This window comes from Phyllostomus hastatus, unplaced genomic scaffold, assembly GCF_019186645.2.
Source record: "Phyllostomus hastatus isolate PE091 unplaced genomic scaffold, TTU_PhHast_1.1 phas_contig_40, whole genome shotgun sequence".
NCBI lineage: Eukaryota > Metazoa > Chordata > Mammalia > Chiroptera > Phyllostomidae > Phyllostomus > Phyllostomus hastatus.
In genome coordinates this window covers 50,014,870-50,039,946 of record NW_025333872.1, presented here as the reverse complement: position 1 = coordinate 50,039,946, position 25,077 = coordinate 50,014,870, and the positions used below count along the sequence as shown (strand labels likewise).

General features: G+C 35.3%; 1 protein-coding gene across 6 annotated transcripts in view; it reads left to right on the top strand.

The window, feature by feature from the left end:
• Positions 1–25,077, top strand: part of USP45 (ubiquitin specific peptidase 45) — a 65,348-nt gene that overhangs the window by 8,352 nt on the left and 31,919 nt on the right. For all 6 annotated transcript variants that reach the window (XR_006786154.1, XR_006786155.1, XM_045843337.1 and 3 more), the window contains exons 5-8: positions 3,899–3,999; positions 16,227–16,369; positions 16,785–16,880; positions 20,103–20,233. Coding sequence is in view for 4 of the 6 variants with exons in the window: in XM_045843337.1 (XP_045699293.1) it covers positions 3,899–3,999; positions 16,227–16,369; positions 16,785–16,880; positions 20,103–20,233 (471 nt within the window). In the remaining 2 variants the exon portion in view is untranslated. The remainder of the gene's footprint in view (positions 1–3,898; positions 4,000–16,226; positions 16,370–16,784; positions 16,881–20,102; positions 20,234–25,077) is intronic.

Here is a 25,077-nt window from a genome sequence, read left to right as displayed (position 1 = left end):
ACACCACATTGCTTCAGTGGTTAGGTGGACACTGTTGAAAAGTTTTCAGTGTATTTTACAACAAAAGTTTTCTATTGGAATTTATAGACACCTAGAGTTCCTTAAGTGAATTTTCAGGAGTCAAGTTTTGTTTAAGACAAAAATATTTTAACTTTGTGTTTTTATTTCAGGTTTCTAAAATCGGGATATTTTGGCCTGTAGGACAGATACCATCTTATAATTTAACTCAGCCACAGGGTTGGATGGTTGCTGCATTTGTGTTTTTGTTGTTGTTGGTCCCAATAATAGTATTGGGGAGAAGGAAGCAAGAACAAAGGGAAGTTAGTATGCACTGGAGCCAGCGCAGTGAGGGATGATGCCTCGTGTGGCAGATCAATAAACATTCCTCTGTAGTCTTAAAAGAAGCAACAGCCTCAAACTGTGGGGTGCCTCAAAATCACTGGAAGGGCTCATTAAAATACATTACTGGGTCCCAGGCCTATAGATTCTGATTTGGTAGTTTTAGGGTAGGGCCTGAGAAATTGCCTCTCTATGGTCTCCAAGTGTTGCCAGTCTTGCTGGTCTGGGGACCACAGTTTAAGGACCACTGAAATAGGAAAAAGTGGTGGGAGAACTGAGTGGTAGCTGATAGAATAGTCCCATCTCGAGTCAATCTGTATCAGAATTTATGTTGTAGCTCTAGGATCATAATTATGGTCTGATAATTTCATGACTTAATTTTAGCAAAAAAGCATTGCTAGTTATAATCTAATTGATTTTGTAATTTTGTTTTTATATTTAATTATATAATTTTGCTTTCAAAAGAAGAGTGATGATTTTATTGAGTTTTGTGAGTGATGTGTTAGAATTATATTATAATGAAAATAATTTAAATCACATTTGGGGGTATTTCAAGGGAATTCTCTTTTAGAAGAAGAAATTCAAGTTTGTTACTTGCATTGATATAGAATTTAAAGATCATGGCTATTTTCTTTTCCCTTTTATTTTTTTCTCTTTAAAAAAGTTTTAAAGTTTTTAAATTTCCCTCATCTAATTCTTAAATGTTACAAAGTTTAACAATTTCAATAGAAAACTTCACTAATTTGGATGAAAGAGAGGGCCAGCCTGAACTAAGAAAAAACCTGAGAAAAGAAAGGAATGTTACAGATTTGATTATTACATCTAACAAAATATTGCTAACTGTGGATTTGATACTGCTTTCACAGATATTAATTATTATTAGCACAGTTGTTTCTTACCTCTAACTTCAGTTAGAATCACACAGGTGGAATTTTAAAACCCAATAGGTGCCAGTGGTCCTCTATTAAGTTGGGGCTTCTGTATTTTTAAGTTCCATTGGTGATTCTCATGTCTAACCAAGGTTAAGGGTCACTGATTAACACTTCAAGTTAACATACAAGGTTTGTCTGGAAAAAGCCCAGCCATTACTAATATAATGAGAACGGTTCTGTGACATCCATGTGACCTGGCAGCCAAGGGAAGTGGACTGGGATGCACATGTGTGAACAATGATGACTTCACTGTACTAGTCAGTGGGGTGGTGATGTTGAGTGAGCATGTGTACTGTGTGGCCGTGGCATTCAAAATGACTGAGGAGAGCAACAAATCTGCATCAAATTTTCCATTAAGCTTAAACGTTCCTCCATAAAAACTATTCAGATGATTCAAAAGGCCACAGCTGTGGGTAACTGGTGATTGGCAGCTTCATCACAGCCATGCTCCTGTTCATGTATCACATCACATGCAGAGGTTTTTTTTTGGCAAAACATCAACTCACCCAGGTTACTGAGCCTCACTACAGCCCAGATTTGGAAGTTACAGCCCTGTAACTTCTTGCTTTCCCCAAAACTAAAATCACCTTTGAAAGGGAAGAGATTTCAGACTATCTATGAGATTCAGGAAAATACAATGAGGCAGCTGATGGCAATTGGGAGAACTATGTGAGATCCCTAGGTGCCTGTTTTAAGGGGACTGAGATGTCATTGTTCTGTGAACAATGTTTCTTGTATCTTGTATCTTCTTCAGTAAATGTCTGTTTTTCATAGTACATGGCTGGATACCTTCTGGACAGATCTCATATGAATAAATGCTTTAAAATGTTCCTCATCTGTAAAAAGAAAATATTATACTTCTATAAAGCTATTTATTTTGAAAATGATAATTTTTTTTTATTGTTGCGAGGAATTAAACCAGAAAATACATATAAATCACTAAGAACAGTGCCTGGCTTGTAGTGTATGCTTGATTAATTTTTTTGTTATTTCTAATGGAAACAAATAGAATTAACTTATTTTGAGCTGTCCTTTTTTTTGCCAAATCCACTGTCATTGTACAGTTTTTATTTATATTTTATTTCTGTACTCTTAATGTTACAATATATTTTATAACAAATAAATATTAAATTGTAATTGCAGTAAAAATTTCTTAATAATTCAATACTTTGAAAAGGAGCAATTATATTTTTAGTATTTTTGGCAATAATTACACCTATATATATTAAGCATGTATTATAATATAAACCTGGTAACTGTAATTTAAATTTTTTTAATTCCATCATAGCCTATGGAAAAGGTATTTTGGGAATGTTTTCTGTGACTCATTTCCTTCACAGATTTATCTATGTATCTATTTCTGTGTGCAAGTGATAGAGTAGACACTTAGTAAATGATTGGCTAGTTTACAATATTTGACTTAGTAAACATTTGACTTAGTTCACAGCCATTGATTCTAGGACCACTAAGAGTTATACATAAGAAGACTGTGAATATGTAAGTTAGTGTTGGTATAATACATTTATAAAACTTTCATTGCTTTCAAATGCGTGTTTTTATTTGATCATTGGGCCTCATGAAGATAAAGGAAACAGATAATGATAATATATAGAAGAAATCTTTATCAATATTATACGCACTAATGAGTAAACTTAGTGGAGGGTTGTTTTCGGAAAAGGTGTGTGTTTTTAGAAATTGTTCTCTAACCTCTTCTTCCCAAATAAGTCCCAAACAAAATAAAACACTAATCTCATCCAGTGCTCCCCACCTTGATAAGTGGATCCTCCATCACTTAAGTATTGAAGCCAGAGGCTGGCACTTATTTTCTTCCCATTTATTTTATTTTATTTTTTAACCTTTTAACAATAGTAGACAAATAGATAGTGATTTTCTCCATACCTATCACCCAGCTTTAAACATTACAACCCACAGCTAGTCTCATTTCCTTTAAACCAGGACTTCTCAATCTCAGTACTATTGTCATTTGGGCTGATAAATCTTTTTGTGAGCGGACTGCCCTATACATTACAGGATGTCTAGCAGCATCCTTGGCCTCCCTGCCCACTGGATGCCAGCAGCTGCTTCCCTAGTGTGACAACCGAAATAGTCTCAAAACATTGCCAGATGTCCCGTGGGAGACAAAATTGTTCCTGTTTGAGAATCACTGACATACCCTCACCCACTTCTCCCTTCTTGTGGCAGTTACTTTGACACTTTGCTCTCCCTTATCCCTTATCTTTTAAATCTCATTCATTCCTTTGATAACGGCAAATATCTAAGATAAATGTGTTCATTTTTCTCCAGATCCACTCTTTCTATCCTCATCTGCTAGTATTCCTGATGCCCTCCAATTTGACATTAATCAGTGATAGTTTTGAATTTAAATGGGATCATACTTGAATCCTGCTTGAAAATCCCTTAGGGCATTCCATTACACTTAGGGTGAACTACAAAGCTTTAATTTGAATACTGAGGCTTTATATGAACTGTCCACTGCTTATTTCTCTAGACTTTCCTGGTTCCTCACCACAATTTAAAGACCAAAGTAGATAAGCAACAACTTTATTACCTGATGTACAAAATTATTGAAAATACTTTCATAATATTTGCTTAAATTTTGTTTTCAGGTGTTACGAGTGTGATGAAAAATTATCAACGCATTGTAATAAGAAAGTTTTGGTTCAGATAGTTGATTTTCTCCAGAAACATGTTTCTAAAACGCAAACAAGTAAGTTAAGCAATTTCTAAGGAAATTTATATTCAACTGTAGTATTTTTTTTGTATAAAGAGTTCATAAATTCATAAAGAATGCCTTATATTTTAAGGTCACCTCTCAGTACACGTGCTCTATATTCTATGGCAGCTATCCTGTGTTGTATTTACATAACCAGTAATGAGAAGCTGGTGAGGGTGGTGGCTACATCATGGGTTTTGAGTCAGATAGTGCTGAGTTTGGATTTAGGCTACACCTGAGTTACTTATTGTCTATATGGCTTTTACTCCTTAGTTTCCTTATTAAAAAATTAGGATAACAATTCTTTCATATCCAGTTGTTGTAAGGCTGAGATGTTTTCTGAAGATTTAGAATGCCTGACACATATTTATGAAATGATATCTGTTATTTGTTATGTAATGGTAGTGCAGTTCTGACACTACTTGGAATTAGGCTAACCTGACAGAGTGAGGGTTCAGTGCCCCCACCAGATGCCCTCACTTCACACACCATCCTCAGGCTCAGGGGTTCCCAGGCCACCCACATTTCTGAACAACTGGCTACAAACTCAGGGGTTTCTACTACCCTTTTCGGTTCAATAATTTGCTACAATGATGCGGAGAACTCAGGAAAGTGCTAACCTATAATTATAGTTTTATTATAGCAAAAGAGATAGAGAGAGAGAGAGGGGGGGGGGATACACATCAAGACTAGCTAAAGAGAGAGAGACAGACAGACAGACAGACACACAGTCTGGGAAGGTCCCAAAAATGCAGCTTCTGTATCTTCTTCTTGTGGGGTCAAGATGTATCACCTTCCTAGCATGCTGATATGTAACAATGTACACAGTGTTATTAACCAGGGAAGCTCACTGGATCTTTGATGTCCTGCGTTTTTATTGGGGTTTCATTGCATAAGCATTGCCGCATGATTTAATTCCGTCTCCAGTACCCCAGCCCTCTAATCACACGGTTGGTCTTTATGGCATGCCTGGCTCCCATCCCGAGTCATTTCATTAGCATAAACTGTCTAGGCACCCACAATGAATATAAAAGACACTTTGTTAACTTTGTTAACATAAACTATCAAGTGTGGACCCAGGGACCCAACATGAATTGAAAGGATACTTCAGCTACTCTGAATATCCAAGGATTTAGTGAATACTTCTCAGGAATGTGGGATAAAGGGCAGCCAAGTTCTTTATTATAAAGTAGTAATGTATTATATATTAATTAGATACTTTGTTATCTATCTGATGTGTAAGCAATATATAATACATGTTAATACAAATTAAGAGTAATAGGGAAGAAATTTTTTCATTCAAAAATATTAAGTGCCTACCACATGCTAGGTTTTATATTTTATTTGATATGTAGTGGTAAAACAAAGACATTTTATCTGCCCTTTTGGGGTTTAGAGTATAGTGGGGGGGACAGACAAAAATAAGCAAATATGTAACTTTTGATAAGTGCTAAAAAGGAAAGGAACAGATTGCAGAGATAATTGATAACATATTGGTCACAGTGATCAAGAAAGACCAATATGGCTGGAGTGTGGTTTGCTGGGACAAAGTAGGATGAGGTGAAATTAAGAGGTGGGTAGGCAGATCATGAAGGATACTGCAAGGAATTCCTTGGTAAAGAATTTGTATTTTATTAGAAGTGTAATGAAAGCTATTATAGTATTTTAACCAAGGGAGTGACAGTTATTTCATCTTTTTTTAAAAAAATATTGTTTTAGCCCTGGCTGGTTTGGTTCAGTGGGTTGAGTGCTGGTCTGCAAACCAAAAGGTTGCCAGTTCGATTCCCAGTCAGGGCATATGCCTGGGCTGTGGGCCAGGTCCCCAATTGGGGACGTGTGAGAGACAGCTGATCGATGTCCCTCTCCCTCCCTTCTTTTCTCTCTAAAAATAAACAAATAAAATCTAAAAAAGAAATTTTAATAAATATATATTTATTATATATAATATTTTATTATATATATATTTTAGGGAAGAGAGGGAGAAAGAGAGGGAGAGAAACATCGATTGGTTGCTTCTCATATGCACCCCTACTGGGGACTGAACTCGCAACTTAGGCATGTGCCCTGACCTGTAATCGAGCCAGCGATCTTTCACTTGGCAGGGTGACAGCCAACCAACTGAACCACACTGGTCAGGGCAGTTATTTCATCTTTTTATAAAATTTATAAGATTACTCTGATCGCTAGATGGAGAAGAGACTGGTGGGGGTTAAGAGTGAAGGTGGGGCAGTCACTAAGGAGGTTAAAGGAGGTGGTAGGCCAAGGGAGACACTGGGGGAAGGTGGGTGGAGTAAAATGTGATGAGGGAGAGTGGGAGGAATGAAGTGCAAACCTCAGGATTCCAATTAACTAGGTGAAGGGAGTGAATGGACATGATAATTTTAAAATGCCTTTGGAGCAGAATTGAACTGCTTAGTACTTGACATCAGAAACCAAAAAAACTGTATCAAAATATAGTTGTCAGCCATAGTTTCTGTAGTCCAATATATGTTGTATTTGTTAGCTATGGCTTTGAGACAGTAATGGCGAAGAAATTGGAGGAGGAACTAGAGGAAGTAAACTCAGGTTCCTGGACAGTAGAAGAAATTATTAATTTTATCACGCTTATTCATTCAACAAACGTTTATTGAAATCTTACTCTGTTATACTAGTTATAGCTCTAATAGTATTCAAATCAGGAATCAGGAAAAATATGGTGGGGATAGATACTTATTACTTCAGGAATAGAGGTGTTGGTCTCGATGCTGTCTCCTGAAAACTGCACATTAAATATGTTGTCCACAATAAGATAGGCAGGGATATGATGCCAATGGTGGCAAAAGTGCAGTTGTAGAAATTATTTTCTCTATATTTTTCACCTCAGAGTTGCCTTGAGATTAAGAAAGCCAGTCGGATTTTGTTTAATTTCACAGATTTCTTCAGTATTTATTGTCATAAGGAATGTAAGGTAGGGAGAATGAGATAATATTGTCGAAAGAACAAGGGCTTTGAGTCTGGCATTCTGGTGTTAAAATTCAACTCTTTCTGTCAGTCACTAGCTATGTGACCTGGGGCAGATTACAGTTTGTCTGAGCCTCATTGTTGTCAGCACTTTTACCCTCTTTCCACTGGCTTCTGAAATAGAGATTGATAAAACAGTTCCTGCCCCAAAGAAGTTTAAGATCTAAGAGAAACTGTGAGATAAAAAAGTAATGATAATGTAAATAGAATTTGTATTTTGAGAGATGTTTAAACAAAGTCCTTTAGATAGTCAAAGAGGGATATAATGATCAGTTGAAAGGAATTCAGAAGGAATCCAGGATGAGTTGGCTTTCAGGCTGACCCCTAAAGGATGAATTTGGGATAAGTGGAGATTAGAGAGGAAATCATTTCAGGTGGTGGAAAGGACCTGTGTAAGCTTTATGTAAGCTTTAATTGTGTTTAGGGAGCTATGGGTAGCACCTGAAATGGTTGGAAATAGGTTCTTGAGGGAATTTGAGAATGTATAGAGCTTTCAAATCTAGAGAGAGAGACGTAGGTCTGAATTCAAGGTTTCCAGAAGTTCTAGGGCAGAATGTGGGCATCTTTGTTTTCCAAGCTACAGGATTTGTCAGGCAAGTTTGATTTAAAATAAGATCCCTTGGCATTCTAGAAGTATAAGATCCCTTGGCATTCTAGAAGTAAGTTTTGGGGGATAATAATTTGCCATATTCTTTCTTTTATGAGGCTTTAGTATATTTTTTATCATCAAATACTTGAAAAATCAAATGTAGAAGTTGCTATTGAGGTTTGTAAGAATGCTTGATATAAGTATGTAGCTGTATTTGGTAATTCAGAAAATATGAAACTGTATTGTATTTAGGTAGAAGAACAAGAATGATTTGAAAAGATTTTTTTTATATTTTGCACTAAGTAAAGATAACTCTACTGAGAGGAAAGCCTGCACCTCTACCTTAGACACGTTTTAAGTGACACAGTGCCCGAACTAATGTCCAGTATAGCTGCGTCCGCTTCTCTGCACAGAGAGTCCAGGCTGGTGCCCCATCCGTCTCTTAAAAACAACTAGCTCAGGGAACCTCAGCTTTTGGCTTAATAGTCCATTAGACTCTTAAAAATTTATTGAGGACTTGAAGAGCTTTGATTATGTAGGTTGTGTATCAATACTTATCATAACAATTTAAAACCAATAAAATTAAATTATTAATTTACTGAAAAATAGCAGTAATTTCATGATATGGTAACTCAACATTTTAAAGAAAGGACTATTTTTAAAAAATAACACAAACATAATAAGTGGCATTGTTTTACAAATCTCTTTAATGTGTGGCTTAATAGAAAAGAGCTGGATTCTCATACCTGCTTATGCACCCAATCTGTTGTGGTATCACCTGGCATGTAGCCTCTGGAAGCCTGCGTTGTGTAACTGAGAATGAATGAAAGTGAAAAAAGGAAACAACATTAGACTTATAAAGTACTTCTGACCTTAAGGACCTTGAAAGGGAGGTGTTTTCAGACGCACTTTCAAAAGTGCAGGCCTAGCACATTTTTGTCTCTTATTTTCTGTCTACAAGTCTGCAGACTTACTTGTTCTCAGGCTCAGCTCAAATCCTACTACAAGAACACTTGCCTAACCCTTTGTCTGAGCTCCTTTCTTCTGTGCAGCATACCTTAGAATGTAAGACCACAGGGTGTTGCACTGTTTAGCTTTCATGTGTTTATGTGTCTGATTTGTAAAACTGTATGTTCCTCGAAGATTGTACCCTGGCTTATATTCTTTTTTATTCCTATGTGGCTAAGCAGTAAATACTTGCTGAACTGAACAGAACTAGCATGTAACCAGGTTTTACTGGGGAAGTAGATAAGCTTTGCATTTTTGCCCTTCCAAAAGCCTGAGTATTAATATAAAAATTTTATTTATTCATTCAGTCTTTTAATTCATTTGCATTTGTAGCCAGATGCTGAGTTAGATACTGGAAATACAGTAGTGAATGGGACAGATCTATTTCTCAGTGCCTGCCATTATTGATCTTTTGGCCCAGTAGGGGATATTGATGAATCACAATTATAATTGCTTGTTTAAATAGTGCTGTGATGGTGTCAGTACAGGGGACTGTGAGAATACTTTGGTGTAGTCTCTAACCTAGACTGGAAGAGCCAGAAACATTTTATTTAGAGGAAGACCTTTTCAAGCCAAGAGCTGAAAGATATCTAGAAATCAGTTAGATGAAGAGGTTATGTGTTCCAAGCACAGGAAATAGCTCATTGATGAGGGAGCTTGATGCACTCAGGGAAATTTTATAGAGCTGCAAGGTTGAGTTTTGTGGTGCTGGGGAATGGTTACAGGTGAGACTCAAGAGGTATGTAGGAACAGACGTTAAAGGGCTTTTATAAATTCAGAGTTTATCCTGCAGGCAGTGAGTAATCATTACTTTTAAATGGAGATGTAGGTGATTAGTTTTGTATTTTAGAAAATTCTCTTGACTATTGTGTGGTCGATAGATAGGCATGTCTTTGTATGTGGCAATATGGGTTTATTACATGATCAAATAAAGATTTCTAAGGCTAATGGTTATCTAGGAGTTAATTGAGGAGTTAGTTAACATTGAGAATAAACAGGTGAGGTAATTATTATTTGGTTCCAAGGTAAAGGAGTCATGGGGCAGCAAGTTTTTCCTTTTTAAAAATTAAATTTCTTTTCAGCTGTAGAAATGGGCCAATTACATTAATACTACATGACTGGGTTAGGTAATTGCATTAAGCAGTCGAGGGAGCCCCGGTGTAGGTTCCCAGAAGAATGCTTACAGCTGTGTAGATTTTACATCTGATGCTGGGATTTGCTTAAAAAAAAAAATCCCTCCACATCCTATCCCTCAAACACATACCAGAAAACTTAAAAGAACCAATAAAATCCTGATATATAACACAAAGTTGAAAAAGAGCATGAAGACTTTCTTGTGAGACCCACCCAGAAGTACATATTATTAAAAAGTGGGTCGATATTCTCAGAAAGGCTCATTTGTCACTTGGATGGCCTCGTAAATGTCATGTAAGTTTTCTACAAATACTCAAAGAATACAGGCGTTCCTGGTGAAGTAATATTGTTGGATAGTGGTTTGATTTTTGTGACCTAAACAGATGATTGACATTCCCACATCTTTTTTCTAAAACAGTAAATTTTGCCTATAATTTTAATACTGGTGGGATACCATTTTCAAAGAGTTACAGAGAGAATATTCTGGTAAGTTCATTGTGCTTATGCTTTTGGTGTAAAAAGACATGATTTGTGTTGGTTCTTTTGGTTGAATTAACTATAAGTTTGCTCTTTTTTTGAAACAAGAAAGTAAGTGGTATGTTTGGGATCTGAAAAGTGTATCTGAAGGTAAATAATATTACCCTGACCAGTGTGACTCAGCTGGTTGGAGCGTCAACCAGTAAACCATTAGGTTTCAGGTTCAGTATGTGGTCAGGACATACACCCAGGTTGAATGTTTGATTCCTACTCAGATCACATACGGGAAAGCAACCAATTGATGTTCCTCTTCTACATTGATATTTCTCTCTCTCTCTCTCCCTTCCTCTCTCTCTCTCCTGTCCTCTCTCTAAAAGCAATGAAAATAAAATGTCCTTGGGTGAGGAAAAAAACAATAATATTGTGCCCATTTGCAGTAACCATTTGAATGTAATATAAAACTTTAACTTGTTTTTAAAGAGTAATACATTTTGTTTTGCTTAAAAGTGATAGTTGTTTGCCTAAGAAACAAGTGTTTTCAAAAGTAAGTACTAAAAAAGGTTATTTCCCTGTATAAAAGGGGTTAGGGACAAAAAATGTTGGACATTTAAAAAAACAACATGTTACATGTAGGGATTTTAATCTGGGATTCATCATTCAAGTACAAACACATAAAGTTATTTGAGTGACTATTTCCTCAGTTCCCCCAAAGATGACACCTAACTAGTAACCTCCTAGAAACATAGGGAGAAATTAATTGCATACTTGGGTGCCTTAGGCATTAGGGCTTAATTCATTTGAGGAACCTTTTGAGAAATGCTGCTATAAACTTTAATAAAGCTATAAATACACACGCCAAAGACATCCAGTACATCCTGCTTTGCTTGAGTAGTGGCCTTTTCATTCATACCATCACTAGCATTTCATTAGTGTCTTAAATTATTGCACTTATTAACCATATCAACTCCGTTATACAGATAGTAGATCATAATGTTTAAGTGTGTAGAGTCTGAAGCCAGACTGCCAAGTTTTGAATGTACTGTTACTAACTAGTTGATTTCATCATCTCTCTGCAATGGAGACAATTATCAGAGGAGATAACGCTCTCAATCTCTTTCTTTGAATAAGCAAACTACCAAATACGTTTACCTTCCCTATACCTATGGGAAACTCGGGATGCACCATTGTTCCCCTTCTGGTTTAACAAAAGTAATTTACAAATATTTATACCTTTGAGAAAGTAGACATTTGATATTACTTGGCAACACATCCACTATTGGTTGTTCTCAATTTCCTCCCATGATAAGAAAAGATGCATCGCTGTGTACTTGCTCTTTTATTTCTATAGGTTAAATTTTGGGGGGACTTTTGGCCAATTTATAAGCATATCTTAAATTTTAATTACTGGCGTTAAACTACCCTCCAGAAAGATTATACAAAGGTTATAGTTGACAGGAATACTCACTTTTTTATATTTAACTTTGTTTATAGTTTTTAGGGGTTTGGGGGTAATAATGGAGTTCTTAATGCCATTTTTGCCACACCCATCAATTTTGTGTGTGTGTGTGTGTGTGTGTGTGTGTGTTTGCCCGGTGCTTCAACCAATTTTCTGTCTTGCAAGACCTGAGTATGCACAAAATCTTATCAGGTTAGTCAGCAGCTCTTTGAGTACTCAGATTATAGGATTAAAGGTAAACTACAGAGATATAAAAGAGCTTTAAGCACTTTATCTAGAATGCCTGAATTTTTTCTTAATATTGTTTACCTTCTGGTGTCTATGTTACTTGATCACATGAGTGCAATAACTGATGACAGTGTTGGTAATATAAAGGTAAGACAGTAAATCCCTTTTAATAAAATAATCTTTCAACACTGAAATTCTTTCTAATTATAGGCATTTCATGGGTTCAGGTAAAACTTGAGGACAAGACAAATGATAATCAGAATTTTGTATAATTTGTCTTTTTTGTTATTGCTGTAGCAGCTTTGTTATTGCTGTAGCAGCTTTTAATTACACTGTACTTCAAAACATTCGGAAGTGTAGTCCCTGGTGCATTTGGCTCTTAAAGTGAGTAAGATCTAAAATCACTGCCAGAATGAGAAAGCTCTGTTATCTCTAAAAACAAAATGATCAGTAATTATTCTTTAATAGAAGTAATAAATTGCTTCTTATTAAAACATGTACCTGTTTTTATGTCAAATGATTGAGAGACTGATTCTGAGACACTCTTGTTTTAATCTAGAATCTTAAACTTGATTTCAGTTTCTTAGTGAGTAAATGTACATGTATGTTTGGTTTCTAAAGTTTTAGTAAGACATTATCATGAATTTAAGGCTCAATATCTCGGTGCTGTTCACTGTGTATCAATTCCTTATTCCATAGTCATAAATCATATGCAGTTGAGTATATATATAGGTAGTGGTTTAATGGACATTTGATAAATTGATTGAATTTGAACTGTCACATTTTATAAATGTGCTATTCAGTAAAATGAAAAACTTGCACTTTAATTAAACAAATAGTTCTTAGAAAATGTCATTTTATTTTCTTGTTAAATTATCTAAACTATTTAATATTCAAGTCCAATAGCATAATTAATTTTGAATCTGTTCTCACAGACTTACATGTAAAAGTCAACAAATAGATCCTTGCCACTTGTGTGAAGTGGCAATTTAACCATGAAATAAACTATTTTTATTGCTCTTGCCTATGGATATGTTCTTTCTGGCAGAGCTGTCCATATTTGGTGGCTCTGCTTGGAGAGCCAGGTGGTGCTGAAAAGCATCGCACAGTGAAGCGTGGATATGTGTAGGCTAGACATTTGTTATCCCTTACTGCTGAAGGGAAGAGTAAAATCTGTTTTTCCATATGTTTATGCTTTTTTTTTTTTGCCTGCAGTTTTGTCCAGATGGTCTTATGAACATTGTTTACTTTAGGATGCTGTCCCAGATGTTTTGAAAACTGATGGAAAATGTGGTACACAGATAAATAAATCATTTATGTGTTATGGTTTTAAAATGCTATTTGTTCTTACAAAATTAAAATATTTATTTCTGGAAGTATTTTCCCAAGTGAATAATAAATGTATATATGTAATATATTTTTATATAGCTAATATAATCTATATAGTTTAGTTCTCCCAGTCACTCTGTTTTCATGTTAATAAGCTAAAAAAATGTTATGGCAACATTTATTAAGAATGTTAACTGAAGAAAATACTTTTGAAGAGTCACATTTGTTTAAGATTGCATATACCCAAACCTGTAAGAATCTTACCCTACTTTCTTTAATGATTCTTCTCATTGTACATAAGTCATAGAAGAGAAATTATGTGGTAAAATAACAATGGATTTATAATTTAAAAGATTATCATTATGACCATCAGCAAATTACTTAACCTGATGGAGACTGAGTTTTGTAAATGTGAAATCAGAGTAAGAACCTGTGCTGAGAGGTAGAATAATGAGTGGATTTAATGACTGTTTCATCATAAATCTCTTACAAATCACTATGAAAACCATCTAGTGGCAATGGCTATAGTGAAACTTGCCAATTCTAGCCTTCAGTTGCAATCTCAGATATAATAATAAAGAGGTGGACAGCTCCCATTTGCAACCCCAGCCAGGATCACTATGGGGCTGCTTCTTGTTTGTGTAGTGCTTCTTAAACACTGACGGTTTTTTTGTCATGTGCTCGTACATTCACTTGCAAATTTGAATACTGTCTGGCTTTTTATTGCTCTCTCTTTTCTGCATGCCTGGTCTCTGCACTTTGGTGACCTTCTCCATTAATTGTACTAGTTTTTGCTCCAAAACTGTTGTATGGAGTTTAGTTCTTATCACTTATTGTAATACCTGGAGGACAGGAGAAGAGATCTTTCTTGTTCTTCACTGTGTTAACTTGGAATTCTAGAGTTGGGAGTTAAGAACAACTCTTCAATATGTGGACAACAGACATTCAATAACCTGTTTGCTTATTCTTTCCTTAAAGAATAAGCAACCAGGAATAAAGGGGAAAAGCAGGTAATAGGGTTTATGAAAAAATATTGTATCATAGGCTAAGAAAAAAGTTAAGACTTGAAAGAAAAATCTTTTCCATGCAATCAGTTTGCTTTAATGATAGAAACATTTTAGAAACCACCAACTCATTTTTCTCAATGAGATAAGATAGTTTCACATGTTAAAAAGAAAAGCCAAGAAATTTTGAAAACCAGTCAATATAAAAGGAAAAACTCACATTAGCAATTCAGAAAATCCAATTAGAAATAAGAAATAAACTTGAGAAAAAAAACCCCTCAGTACAGAAAATGATTAAACAGAAAAAAAGGAGCAGATAAGCAACGGACTAGCCCAGGCTAGTCCGGCTAGCCCATGAAGATACTGATTTTGGCACAAATAATGATTCCTGGTAGGCTCTCTGGACTGTTTTTCACACAAGTAGTGCTAACCATTGCAAATAGCATCTTGTTTAATCCTTATGGAAAGTCTATGAGCAAATGTGTTAATAGTCTCACTTAACTGATACTGGAGCCCTACCTCTAGATGCCTTTGTGGGGAGGGGCAAAAGTCAAAGATGCCAAGTCACGCTTTGTTTGAACCAATAGCATGTGCCTGACATCAGTCTGCCAGTACCCAAGTCTTTCTTTATGGTGTTTGTTTCTTGCTCCTGTCCTGAGACTAGAGCTACCTCCGCCCCTGGTCATCTCCCATAATACTGTTGTACAGAAGGGCGGGGTGGGGAGGGGCTGTCTTACCTTATTTCTTCTGAAGAGGTCATCGGAGACATGGAGGGCTATAAGTCTACCATATTTTCTGTTTAATCTTGTAGGTTTTCCTTGACATTGAATTTTTATAATGTATGTACTCCCAATATCATACCGTTGTTGAAGAAAAAGACAGTCAGGGACATTCCCTAATCTCCATTAATCTGACTGGAGGGGCAAACTGCCAAACATTTAGAAGTTAATTAGCAGTGCAAGGCAGCGTGTCAGTATTAGATGAATAAATTATTTAATGTAATTGTAAAGGACTACACAATCTGAGGTTGAAAGGGATTGAATTTAAAAGAACATTCAGTTAAAAACCAAAAAATTTGAGAACTTGGGAATTTCCTGTCCAACTTCAAATAATAATGATTCAGAAAGTAATCTGATGTTAAAATAGATATCATTAATCATGTTAGTTCATAAATGTTAGGAATTGGTCTTCATTTTCAGACTGATGTTAAATACGATACTATAATTTACAAATTTGCATTAATTATACAAGTTAGTAAACCCAAAACATGCACTTATGTACTATATGCTTAGGTATTTTACCTTTTATATTGTAATTTTATTACTTTTTTTAACTTTTTATTTGAAAATTTCAAATGCAGAAAAGTTGCAAGAATAATATTAAAAAACTGTCACTGTATGGTGATTTGCTTTTATTTAATTATCAATTCAATGTCACTTTCATTTTGTTCAGTGAATGGTAATCTATTTAGTGCCCTTCTTTATTTTGATATTCAAATTGCCCCACTTTGGAACAGTGGGAACCTGTTAAGAATGGCTCCTGTGTATTTTGATATACTCATCACTTTTTTTGTGAGCACTACCTTATTTTCAGGCACAATAATAATGTTATAGGCTCATTTTGCCTCTTGGCTGCCCCATGTTAAGAATCAGCCTCTTTTTCAAGAAGTCTACATTCCTTTTAGTAGGGAATGGTATTTAGAAACTGTGATTTGGATCTTTTGTGCTTTTGTTTTTAATTCACTCTTTTATATTTGATTTTTTAATTCATCTGGAGTTTATTCTGCAGTGTGGTATGAGGTGTAGATGCGTATATTAAAATGAATTAAAATTAATTGCTTTACTCAAGATGTTTATTTGTGTTTGTGTCCCAGCCCTTTAGGAATACTGATTCAGGAGAAACATCTTATTTAATTTCAAATAATGTATTTAAGTTATGTCAAATGATATATATTTAATTTTACATTTCATGTCAGTTATGTTTTTTTCTAACTTAGGTACCTTTCCCAAAATTATAAAACTTTGTGAAGAAAAATGTGAAACAGGTGAAAAAAAGAAGGGAAGAAAAGGCAGCTGTATAACATCTGTAAAGGGAATTACGAATTTAGGAAATACCTGTTTTTTTAATGCAGTTATGCAGGTAAGAGCCATCAGAAAGCTTTGTAAAATGTAAAAGATAATCTTAATTTATATTTGTTTGCATTCCTGTAGACTGTCAAATGACTGCTAAATGTTCATCTAGAAATTTCTATTGCTACATGTTCACCTAGAGATTTGTTTTCTTTTTGTTTGTTTTAGGCTCTTTTTAGCCATTGTCATACACACATATAAACCTTTTTCTACAGTGCGTCTTAAATGTCTTCTCTGTACTTTGTCATGGCTCTGTCAGTAATAGTGACATTTATTAAGTGTAAAATATATTCAATTACGTTTTTTAACTTAAAAATATTATGCTATGCTAGACCCAGTTTGAAACTTTGGGAGAGTAATTTATTCCATAAAATCAGAGACATAGTATACCTGAACCAGCAGACTTTACTTTTGTTTTCTTTTAGAACTTGGCACAGTCTTATATTCTTACTGAACTGATGAATGAGATAAAAGAAAATGGTACAAAGCTCAAGATTTTTCCTTCATCAGACTCTCAACTGGTAAGAAGGGCCGCTGATGTTGCTGAAATCTCTTTCCTGTTTCTCAGAACTCTCAACTGAGATGGTGGTCAGAGGGTTTGAAAAAAAAAATTCAGTAGTATTTCGTGAAAATTAACAATCAGATTTAAAACTTCCAGAATCATAACTTTAAGATACGTTTCAAACATATGGGTCAAACAACACAACAATATTGTGATAGCTTTCAAACAAACGGACTAGAAATAACAAGAAGAGTTTGACTTTTTTGATCATAACTAGGACTTCTATTTTGTAGTTACTGGTGGCATTTGCTTAAATACAGCATTTTTGTTCTTTAAAGATAGATCTGGTTTTAATAGTGAACATCTAAAGGTTTTTTGAAGCCTAATCTAATAATAGATTTTTAAGCTAATGAGGAGAAAAAAAGAGGCAGCCTCTGACATTCAGTGCCCACAGTTAGGCCACGTTATTCAAACAATCTCTTGGAATACCACCCCAGCTAGGTTACTCTAAGTCTGACAAAATGAGACAAAGCAAGCCCACTTTCATGATTTTATCTAAATACACACAAAAAGCAGGTTACCCTACCACTTAGAAAATCCCTAGTGCCCTGTCTCTTGGCCTAAATGATTGAGGGCTGTTTACTAGTTGTAGCTTTATCCTCATTCTTCCACCCCCACCCACAGATAAGGTTTATTGAGATACCTAATTATAGAATTACCCTCACTTTCTGACAGTATTCAAGTTTCCACTCCTCACTGAATCACCCAACTAGAGCCCAAGCCCTATAATGGTTCTTTCAAACATCCTGTTATTGAAACACCCCATGGTTCTCTGTGTTCTCCCTTAGTGCCATCCCACCTCGTTCAACTGCAGGCATATTCCTGGTGGTCTTTTCCTGGAGGGCATTGGGACTAGTAATACTGATTTTAGTTAGAAATTGATTTGTGTTTTAGAGGAAAAAAGAGTTTCTGTTTAGTTCATGATCTGTCTCTCAAAAACACTGAGCAAAGAAGAATTCTAAAAATTCTTAACCCAATGTAGTAATCTCAGATTTTTCTTCTAAGGAGGCAGTTTTGAAAGACAATATTGTATTTTTTTTGTTGTTGTCAAAAAAGCAGACCATAAAGTCATTGCCTGTTCAGTCCCTTATATTTTTCATGGTAGATCCCAATGCCATTTTCTAAAGTGATGTGAGATAGTGAAGACTATTTTACCGAGTGGAGGTTAATGCTTACTTGTTTGAAAAGGTTTCCCATGAAATGAAATTGAATGTTAAGTTTGACTATTCACATGTGGATCAGTGTCTCAAGATTACTATATGGCAATTACATATTAGAGCTGATCAATCTTAGGACTTAGTTTTTTTTTTAGTACAGAGTTGACCTGAGTTGCAGGACTATCAATGTAGAGAGAGTATGATCACTATTCTCTCAATAACCAATTTTACTTTGTCCTTTGTAATCTGTGTACCTTTGTTTCTTTTTTTTACCATATCATGCTGACTTGAATCAGCAGTAATATGTTGAATAGAAGTTATGAGAGCAGACATCCTTGCCTTAATCCCCAAACTAGGGTGGAAACATTCAGTTTTTCCTATAATTAAGAATGAAGTTAACTGTAGGTTTTTCATACATGTTCTTCATAAGGTTGAGAATATTCCCTTTCATTCCTAGTTTTCTGAGAGTTTTGTCATGAATGGATGATGAATTTGTCAGATACATTTTCTGCATCTGCTGAGGTTATCATATGGTTTTCCTTCCTTGTGTTAATGTGGCAAATTACATTGATTGATTCTCAAACCTATCTGGTATTCAGTCCTAGGACAAACCCCACTTAGTTATGATGTATCATTATTCTTATATGTTGTTGGGTTCAACTTGTTAATATTTGTATGCATCTTAGCAGTGTTCTTACTGTTAACAAACTTTTTATTAAAGTATTTATACAGAGAAGTATATACCATATTTGTATAGATGATGGATTTTCATAAAGTGAGCACACTGAACTAAAACTAACCAACACTTTGCTCAAGAAACAGAACATTTCCAGCAGCTGGAAGTCCCCTTCAGGTTACCTTCCATTCACTACCTCCTGACCTAACAGGGATAACCCCTGACCTGGTTGCTAACAGGACAGATTAGTTCTGCCTGTTTAAATATTATATGTAAATGAAATAATATAATATATACTGTTTTGCATTTAGCTTCTTCCTGTCAACATGTTTGTGAGATTTATTGTTGCATCATTGTATTCTCATCAGCAAACTTAGTTTTGTATTCAAAGTTAAAATGTGCTTTCATAACCAAGGTTATTTACTGACTTATTCTGAAAAAATTTTTTACTTTGTCTAAAAATGCTTTATTTGGGAGTGGAGGATAGTTTACCTTAGTGCTTGGGCTTTGAAACTGCCTTAGATTTTGCATTTGACTCTTGAGGTAACCTTCAATATACTTAACATGGAAGAAAGTGCTTCTGATATTCAAAAGTTATGGAAAATTATAACTTTCCATGGTTTTAGCCAGATGGTGGATTTTTAAGGTTAGTTAGTATGAAATATATATGTAACATGTGTTTCATGAATACATGAATGAGACAGTATATTTGATAGTTTTCCTAGAGGGTAACATACTCTAAGGTTTGAGGATTACATTTAGAATCTGCTTTTTGTTCATTGTCTATAAAGAGAGGGAGGTTGCTGGTGAAATTAATATTTTAGAAAACAAAACTTGGTGGGAAAAAAATTCTAAAATAAAGTGCATTGATTCTTCACACAGTTTAAGCTGCTTTTGTCTTTTTTCTTTAAAAGAGGGAGATGGTGTACAGATTTGGTGACATAATTTCCCAGTCCTTACTTAATAGTAGAATATTTGGGGAAAGGAAAGGTATGGAGTTTTGCTAATAAATATAATTTATGATTATTTGTAAAAGGGTACAAATATCAAGTAGATGCATAATTTTACTTTTAGGAGAGTACATTAAGGGACAGTTACAAGCAACTAAAGATTGATGATTTTATTCTTAAGCTGATAGTTTTATTAAGTAAAGGGCAGATGATATGATTATACCTGTGTTTTTCAAGTAATTCCATTTTTTAATTTTGATATATTTTATGTACAAGAGAATGAAGTTTCTTAATACAGTTGAAGCAATTGAGTTATCATTATTTAAATAAAATATAACTGTTTGATTATAAATAATAAACAACATATTTCTGACCTAGCATTGATCATGTTTTCAAAGGACCCATTAACGGTAGAACTTTCGAGCCCTGGCCCGCTGACCTCAGCCTTGATCCTGTTTCTTCACAGCATGAAGGAAACTGAAAAAGGACCGCTCTCTCCTAAAGCTCTTTTCAGCCAGCTGTGTCAGAAGTGGGTGCACCTACATGCTTCACATAAATAATCTTGAGTTACAAATACTGTTGCATTTATACTTAATGAGTCCTTTCACTCTATAACATTGCTATTTTGCCTAGACTACCAAGAGAAAGAGTTAACATTATTTAGTTGCAGCTCTGTGCTTTATGAAAATTATATCTTGTAATACTCTAAAGAGGTGATTATTTACCCCAATTTTCTCTGTAAGGAAACTGAGACTCATAGAAGTCAAGTGGCTTACCTCATTTCATAGTGACAAAGCCAGGGCACAAATAGAGGTCTGTCCTGATGCTGGAGCCCGTGGTGTGCTACACCAAAGTAAGAAAATTATAGAACTGTAAAATCTAAAAGCATCATCTAACCTAGTCTCTTTCTTTTAAAAGTTGAGCTTCAAGGCAGATAGAGTTTAACAGAATTTCTCAAGATATTACAGTATGTTAAAAACAAAATCTTTGAGTGCCTGAAAATAAACACATGCCATAAAGGTCCTCACTTAGCTTTAATGTATTTGTTTATTCCTTCATCTAGAAAATTGAGGGTTTACATTGTTGTCAGTACTTGCTACAGTCCAGGTACTCATCCCATAATGTATTAAAAATGGACCTTGTCATGGAGTTCATAAACTCCTCAGTCCACAATGAACTAAAATATGTAGAAACAAAATGCTTTAAATATAAACTGGCATTTTTGCATACCTACAACCTTTAATATTTCATTTTAATTAAACTTGTTATCTGTGGCATGGCATTGTATTGTTTTATTATGTTTTATCTTATAGTATTGCAACAACATTAATTTCTTCTTTTTTGATCTATTGTGGAAAGAATACAACATGAACTCTACCTCTTAAACAATTTTTAAATGTGTAATACATTATTGTTGACTGTAGATACACTGTCGTACAGCAGATCTCTGGAGCTTATTCACCTTTTTAAGACAAAATTTATTGATTGATCTTTTACAGAAAGAGAGGAAGAGATTGAGAGATAGAGATAGAGAAACATCAATTTGTTGTTCTACTCGTCTAGGCATTCATCAGTTGATTCTTGTATGTGCCCTGACTGGGGATCAAACCCATATCTTGGTGTATCAAGATAACACTCTAACCAACTGAGTACCCAGCCAGGGCTAGAGCTTATTCATAGTGCTTGACTGAAACTTTATGCCCACTGATTAGCAACTCCTCATTTTCACCTCTCTCCAGCCCCTCACAACCACCGTTCTACTCTTTGATTCCATGAATTTGGCTATTTCAGATTCCTCATATAAGTGGAATCATGCAGTATTTGTCTTTCTGTGACTGGCTTATTTCACTGAGCATAATGTGCCATGATAAAATATAGTAAAAAATGTAGTGTGTATATTGCATGTCTCATTTGCTTGGCAAATGCTGTTTTCTCAAAGCCTGAGGAACAACAACAACAACAAAAAATCCCTGAAAACTTTCAGAGACATGGGTACCTCAAAGAGTTAAAAATTTCTTAGGATATTAGGTATTTTAGAAATTTGTTTTTAGACTCTATGCAAAATAACTTTGTTTTATATCTTTTTTCCTGGTTTTATAAGGATTTATAAATTTTAAAAAATTATTAACTAGGTGCTCATAGATAACTCAAACTAATATTGTGTTTTTATTCTTTTTAAAAGTAATTTTGTATATACAAGCATATAAAAATTGTCTGCAACTTGTTTGTTTTGCTTAGTATATCTTGTACACCTTTCCATATAGCACATGTGAATGTAACTTACTTGATTTTACATATGTGTATAGAGGGTGGGAAAAAGTAGGTTTACAGTTGTGAGTATGCAAAACAGTTTATTCTTGTATTATTTATTAACTGTTGTATTCCATATGAACAACTATAAACCTACTGTTGTTCAATCCTGTATGTGTGAATGTGTGTATATACATCTTGTTGTACTTGTGAGAGTTCATTTGTAGGACAAATAGAATTACTGGGTGAAACATTATTTGAAAACATTAAAAAATTGCATTTTCTTTTGCTTTGTTGTGGGAGGAACTCTGGCCTGCAGAATCTTCCCATCCACGGTAGATGGTGAAGAAGTCGTCCAGGACACAATCTTACTGTTCTGGTGGGAAAAGGGGTGGCAATTCCCTCTAGTGGGGAATGCCCTGAACCCTTCTCCCAAACGGCTTTTATTGGGAATGGTATGTGTAGTGTATACAACATACATGCATAGCTCATCAATTGATGTCAAAAAGGCTACTGTCATACAAAACCAGGTATTATCTATAGATAACAATTGAAGGAACACAGATCTGTCGTATGTCAGGATCTGTTAGTCATCCTGACATCAGAGTTTACTCCTTATGCCTTGAACTTAAACATCCCGTTTATATCACCAGCACCATACAAAACAAAGCAGCAAACATCAAAGGATACACTGTATATTTTAGATATGATTCCCATGGGAACCCTGGTGTTAGAGTCGAGTCATGTCTGCCACCTGCGTTTTCACTTGGTTTTCCAGGGAGACTTTCTAGCCCCTTTCAGGGCTTGCTTTTGTGGGTCTACAGTCTCGGAAACCACACAGAGTGGTCCCCAACACTTCATTATGTTTATTTTAATAAGAGTTGCATATTAAGAAAAGTGACTTTTTAAAAAGTCCAGTGAAGATTTAAGTCAGATATGTCAGGTCTAGTTTTGAACTCTATTCTGTTACATGTATTTGTCCTTACCCCAGTACTGCAATGTCTTGATTGCTCTAGCTTCATATTAAGTCTTGGAATTGGTAGTGTGATTCCTCAAGCTTCTCTCGTTTTTTTTTTTTTTAAACTATTTTACGTCCTTTGCTCTTTTATATGGATTTTAGAATTAGTTTCTCATTTGGAGTTGCATTAAATGTACAGCTCAGTTTGGAGAGAAGTGACATCTTAATGTTGAGTCATCCAGTGCATGATTATGACACATCTTTTCAGTTATTTGGGTCTTCGATTTTTCTCATCAAAGTTTTGTGGTTTTCAGCATACAGATCTTGCACATACTATGCTAGATTTCTCTTAAGAATATTCTGTGGTGTGTCAGGTACCTTAAAGAGTACAACCAAATTCTCTAGATCAAATGAAAATACAGTATACTGTAGTATTTGGGTATGTTCTTAAGTATTATCTTCTAATTTACTAATTCACCCTTCAAATGTTTAACATTTATCCCATCTTTTGTACTCTTACTTGTGGTTTTATTGTCTTATTTCTAGTATTTTTAACTGGCTATCTTATTAATATCTATTGTACATGTTCTTAGTCCATTTTTCCAACTTTTCTTAATATGTAGGCTTTTATTGGCAGTTATACCTGTACATTTTTGGACATTCTCAACGTATTTATTATAACGTCTTTAGAGCAGTTCTATAAAATTTATTTCGAATGAAGTAAATTTATTTCAGCTGTTGACTTTTTAACATTATATTTTTTTATGTGTTTGATAATTTTGCATTGTAGGCTCCTTCAGAATAGATTTTTTTTGTTTGTAGTCCTCAACCACCTTAGCTCTGCCTGCTATCCCCCACTTCCTTTCCTTCTTGTTTTCCCACCACTCCCATCACCTCTTCAGCCTCATGCCTCCATCCTCACTGCCTAAAAATTTAAAATGTTAAGATAGCCTCACACCTGCCCCACAATCTGGCCTTGGAGATCCAGGTCTCTTAATGGTTCACAGTTACCTGGCTGCTACCTTGGTTTTAGGGATGTGAGAAGAGTCTGTGGAAGGCCTGAGTCAGCTACAGGTCCCTAGACTATGTTCTGTTGTGGCCTCAGGCAACCTTTGCCCAAAGGCTTCCTTTCAGGCTCTTGGAAAGATCAACCATCCTTAAACAGTGAGCCTGGGTCTGGCCCGTCTGCAGTGTGAGTACTTTAGAGTTTTCTTCACCCTTCATCTCTGAGCCTTTCCAGGCCCAGAGCCCATAAAGACTGTTCTGTTTTTTTTTCTTCCTTTTTAAGTTCTATTTTTGCTTTGTGGGTCTTTTTCTTTTTTTCACTGAATCTCACTTAAGCTCTTTTTTGTTTTATCTTTGTGTATTTGTTATGTTTGAGTTGAGAGAGTTTTGGGATTATGAATGGACTGATATGTCTTCTTTTTCTTGATAGTCTATTCCTGTTTTGTGAGTGTGTATACATTTTTCTCTAACAATTTGAAGGTTTTAGAAGTTCCCTCCTCTTTCCCACAGGAACACTTTTACTAAGGTACATTTCCTGTGACTGTGTAGAGTTTCTCTTATTTTGAATGGGTTGAATCTTTTCATATATTTGGTGATTTTTTTTTTAATCCTTTAAGCTTGAAGATCCCTTTTGGTATTGGTAACCCAGAATCTTCATTAGAGATTCCATAAGTCATCATATGATTCCCCCCCCCCCCCATCCTAGATAAAGGAAGAAAGAGAAGAATCCAGGCTTATTAAGTGTTCTTCAGTGGTTTAGCAAGTGATAAGTGCTTTGTGCCTGGTTGAGATGGAGCTATAGGCAGGGTCATGGTGGGGACAGCTCCTGCTCTGTTCAGGACTGATTTCCTTCCTGTGTGACTGCTTTGAAAGCCATAACTGGCTCCTCCTACTTGTACCCTGACTGGTGAGGAGCTCTGAGGGATTTCCCTGCTTCCCCCTCCAGCCTTCTTCCACTCCACTGACCTTTTCTAATACCTACAGCATAAATGTAGTGTTGTGCAATTTCTGCCTTGAGTGGATTCCAGCTGTGGAGGCCCAGATAGGGTTGGAATTTGTATCCATCTTGGTTTCTGTCCCTGCCTCTGATCTAGGAGGTGGACACCCCACCACATGCAGAAAGGGAAGCCCCTCTGGGGAGTAAATGAAAGTGTTCTCAA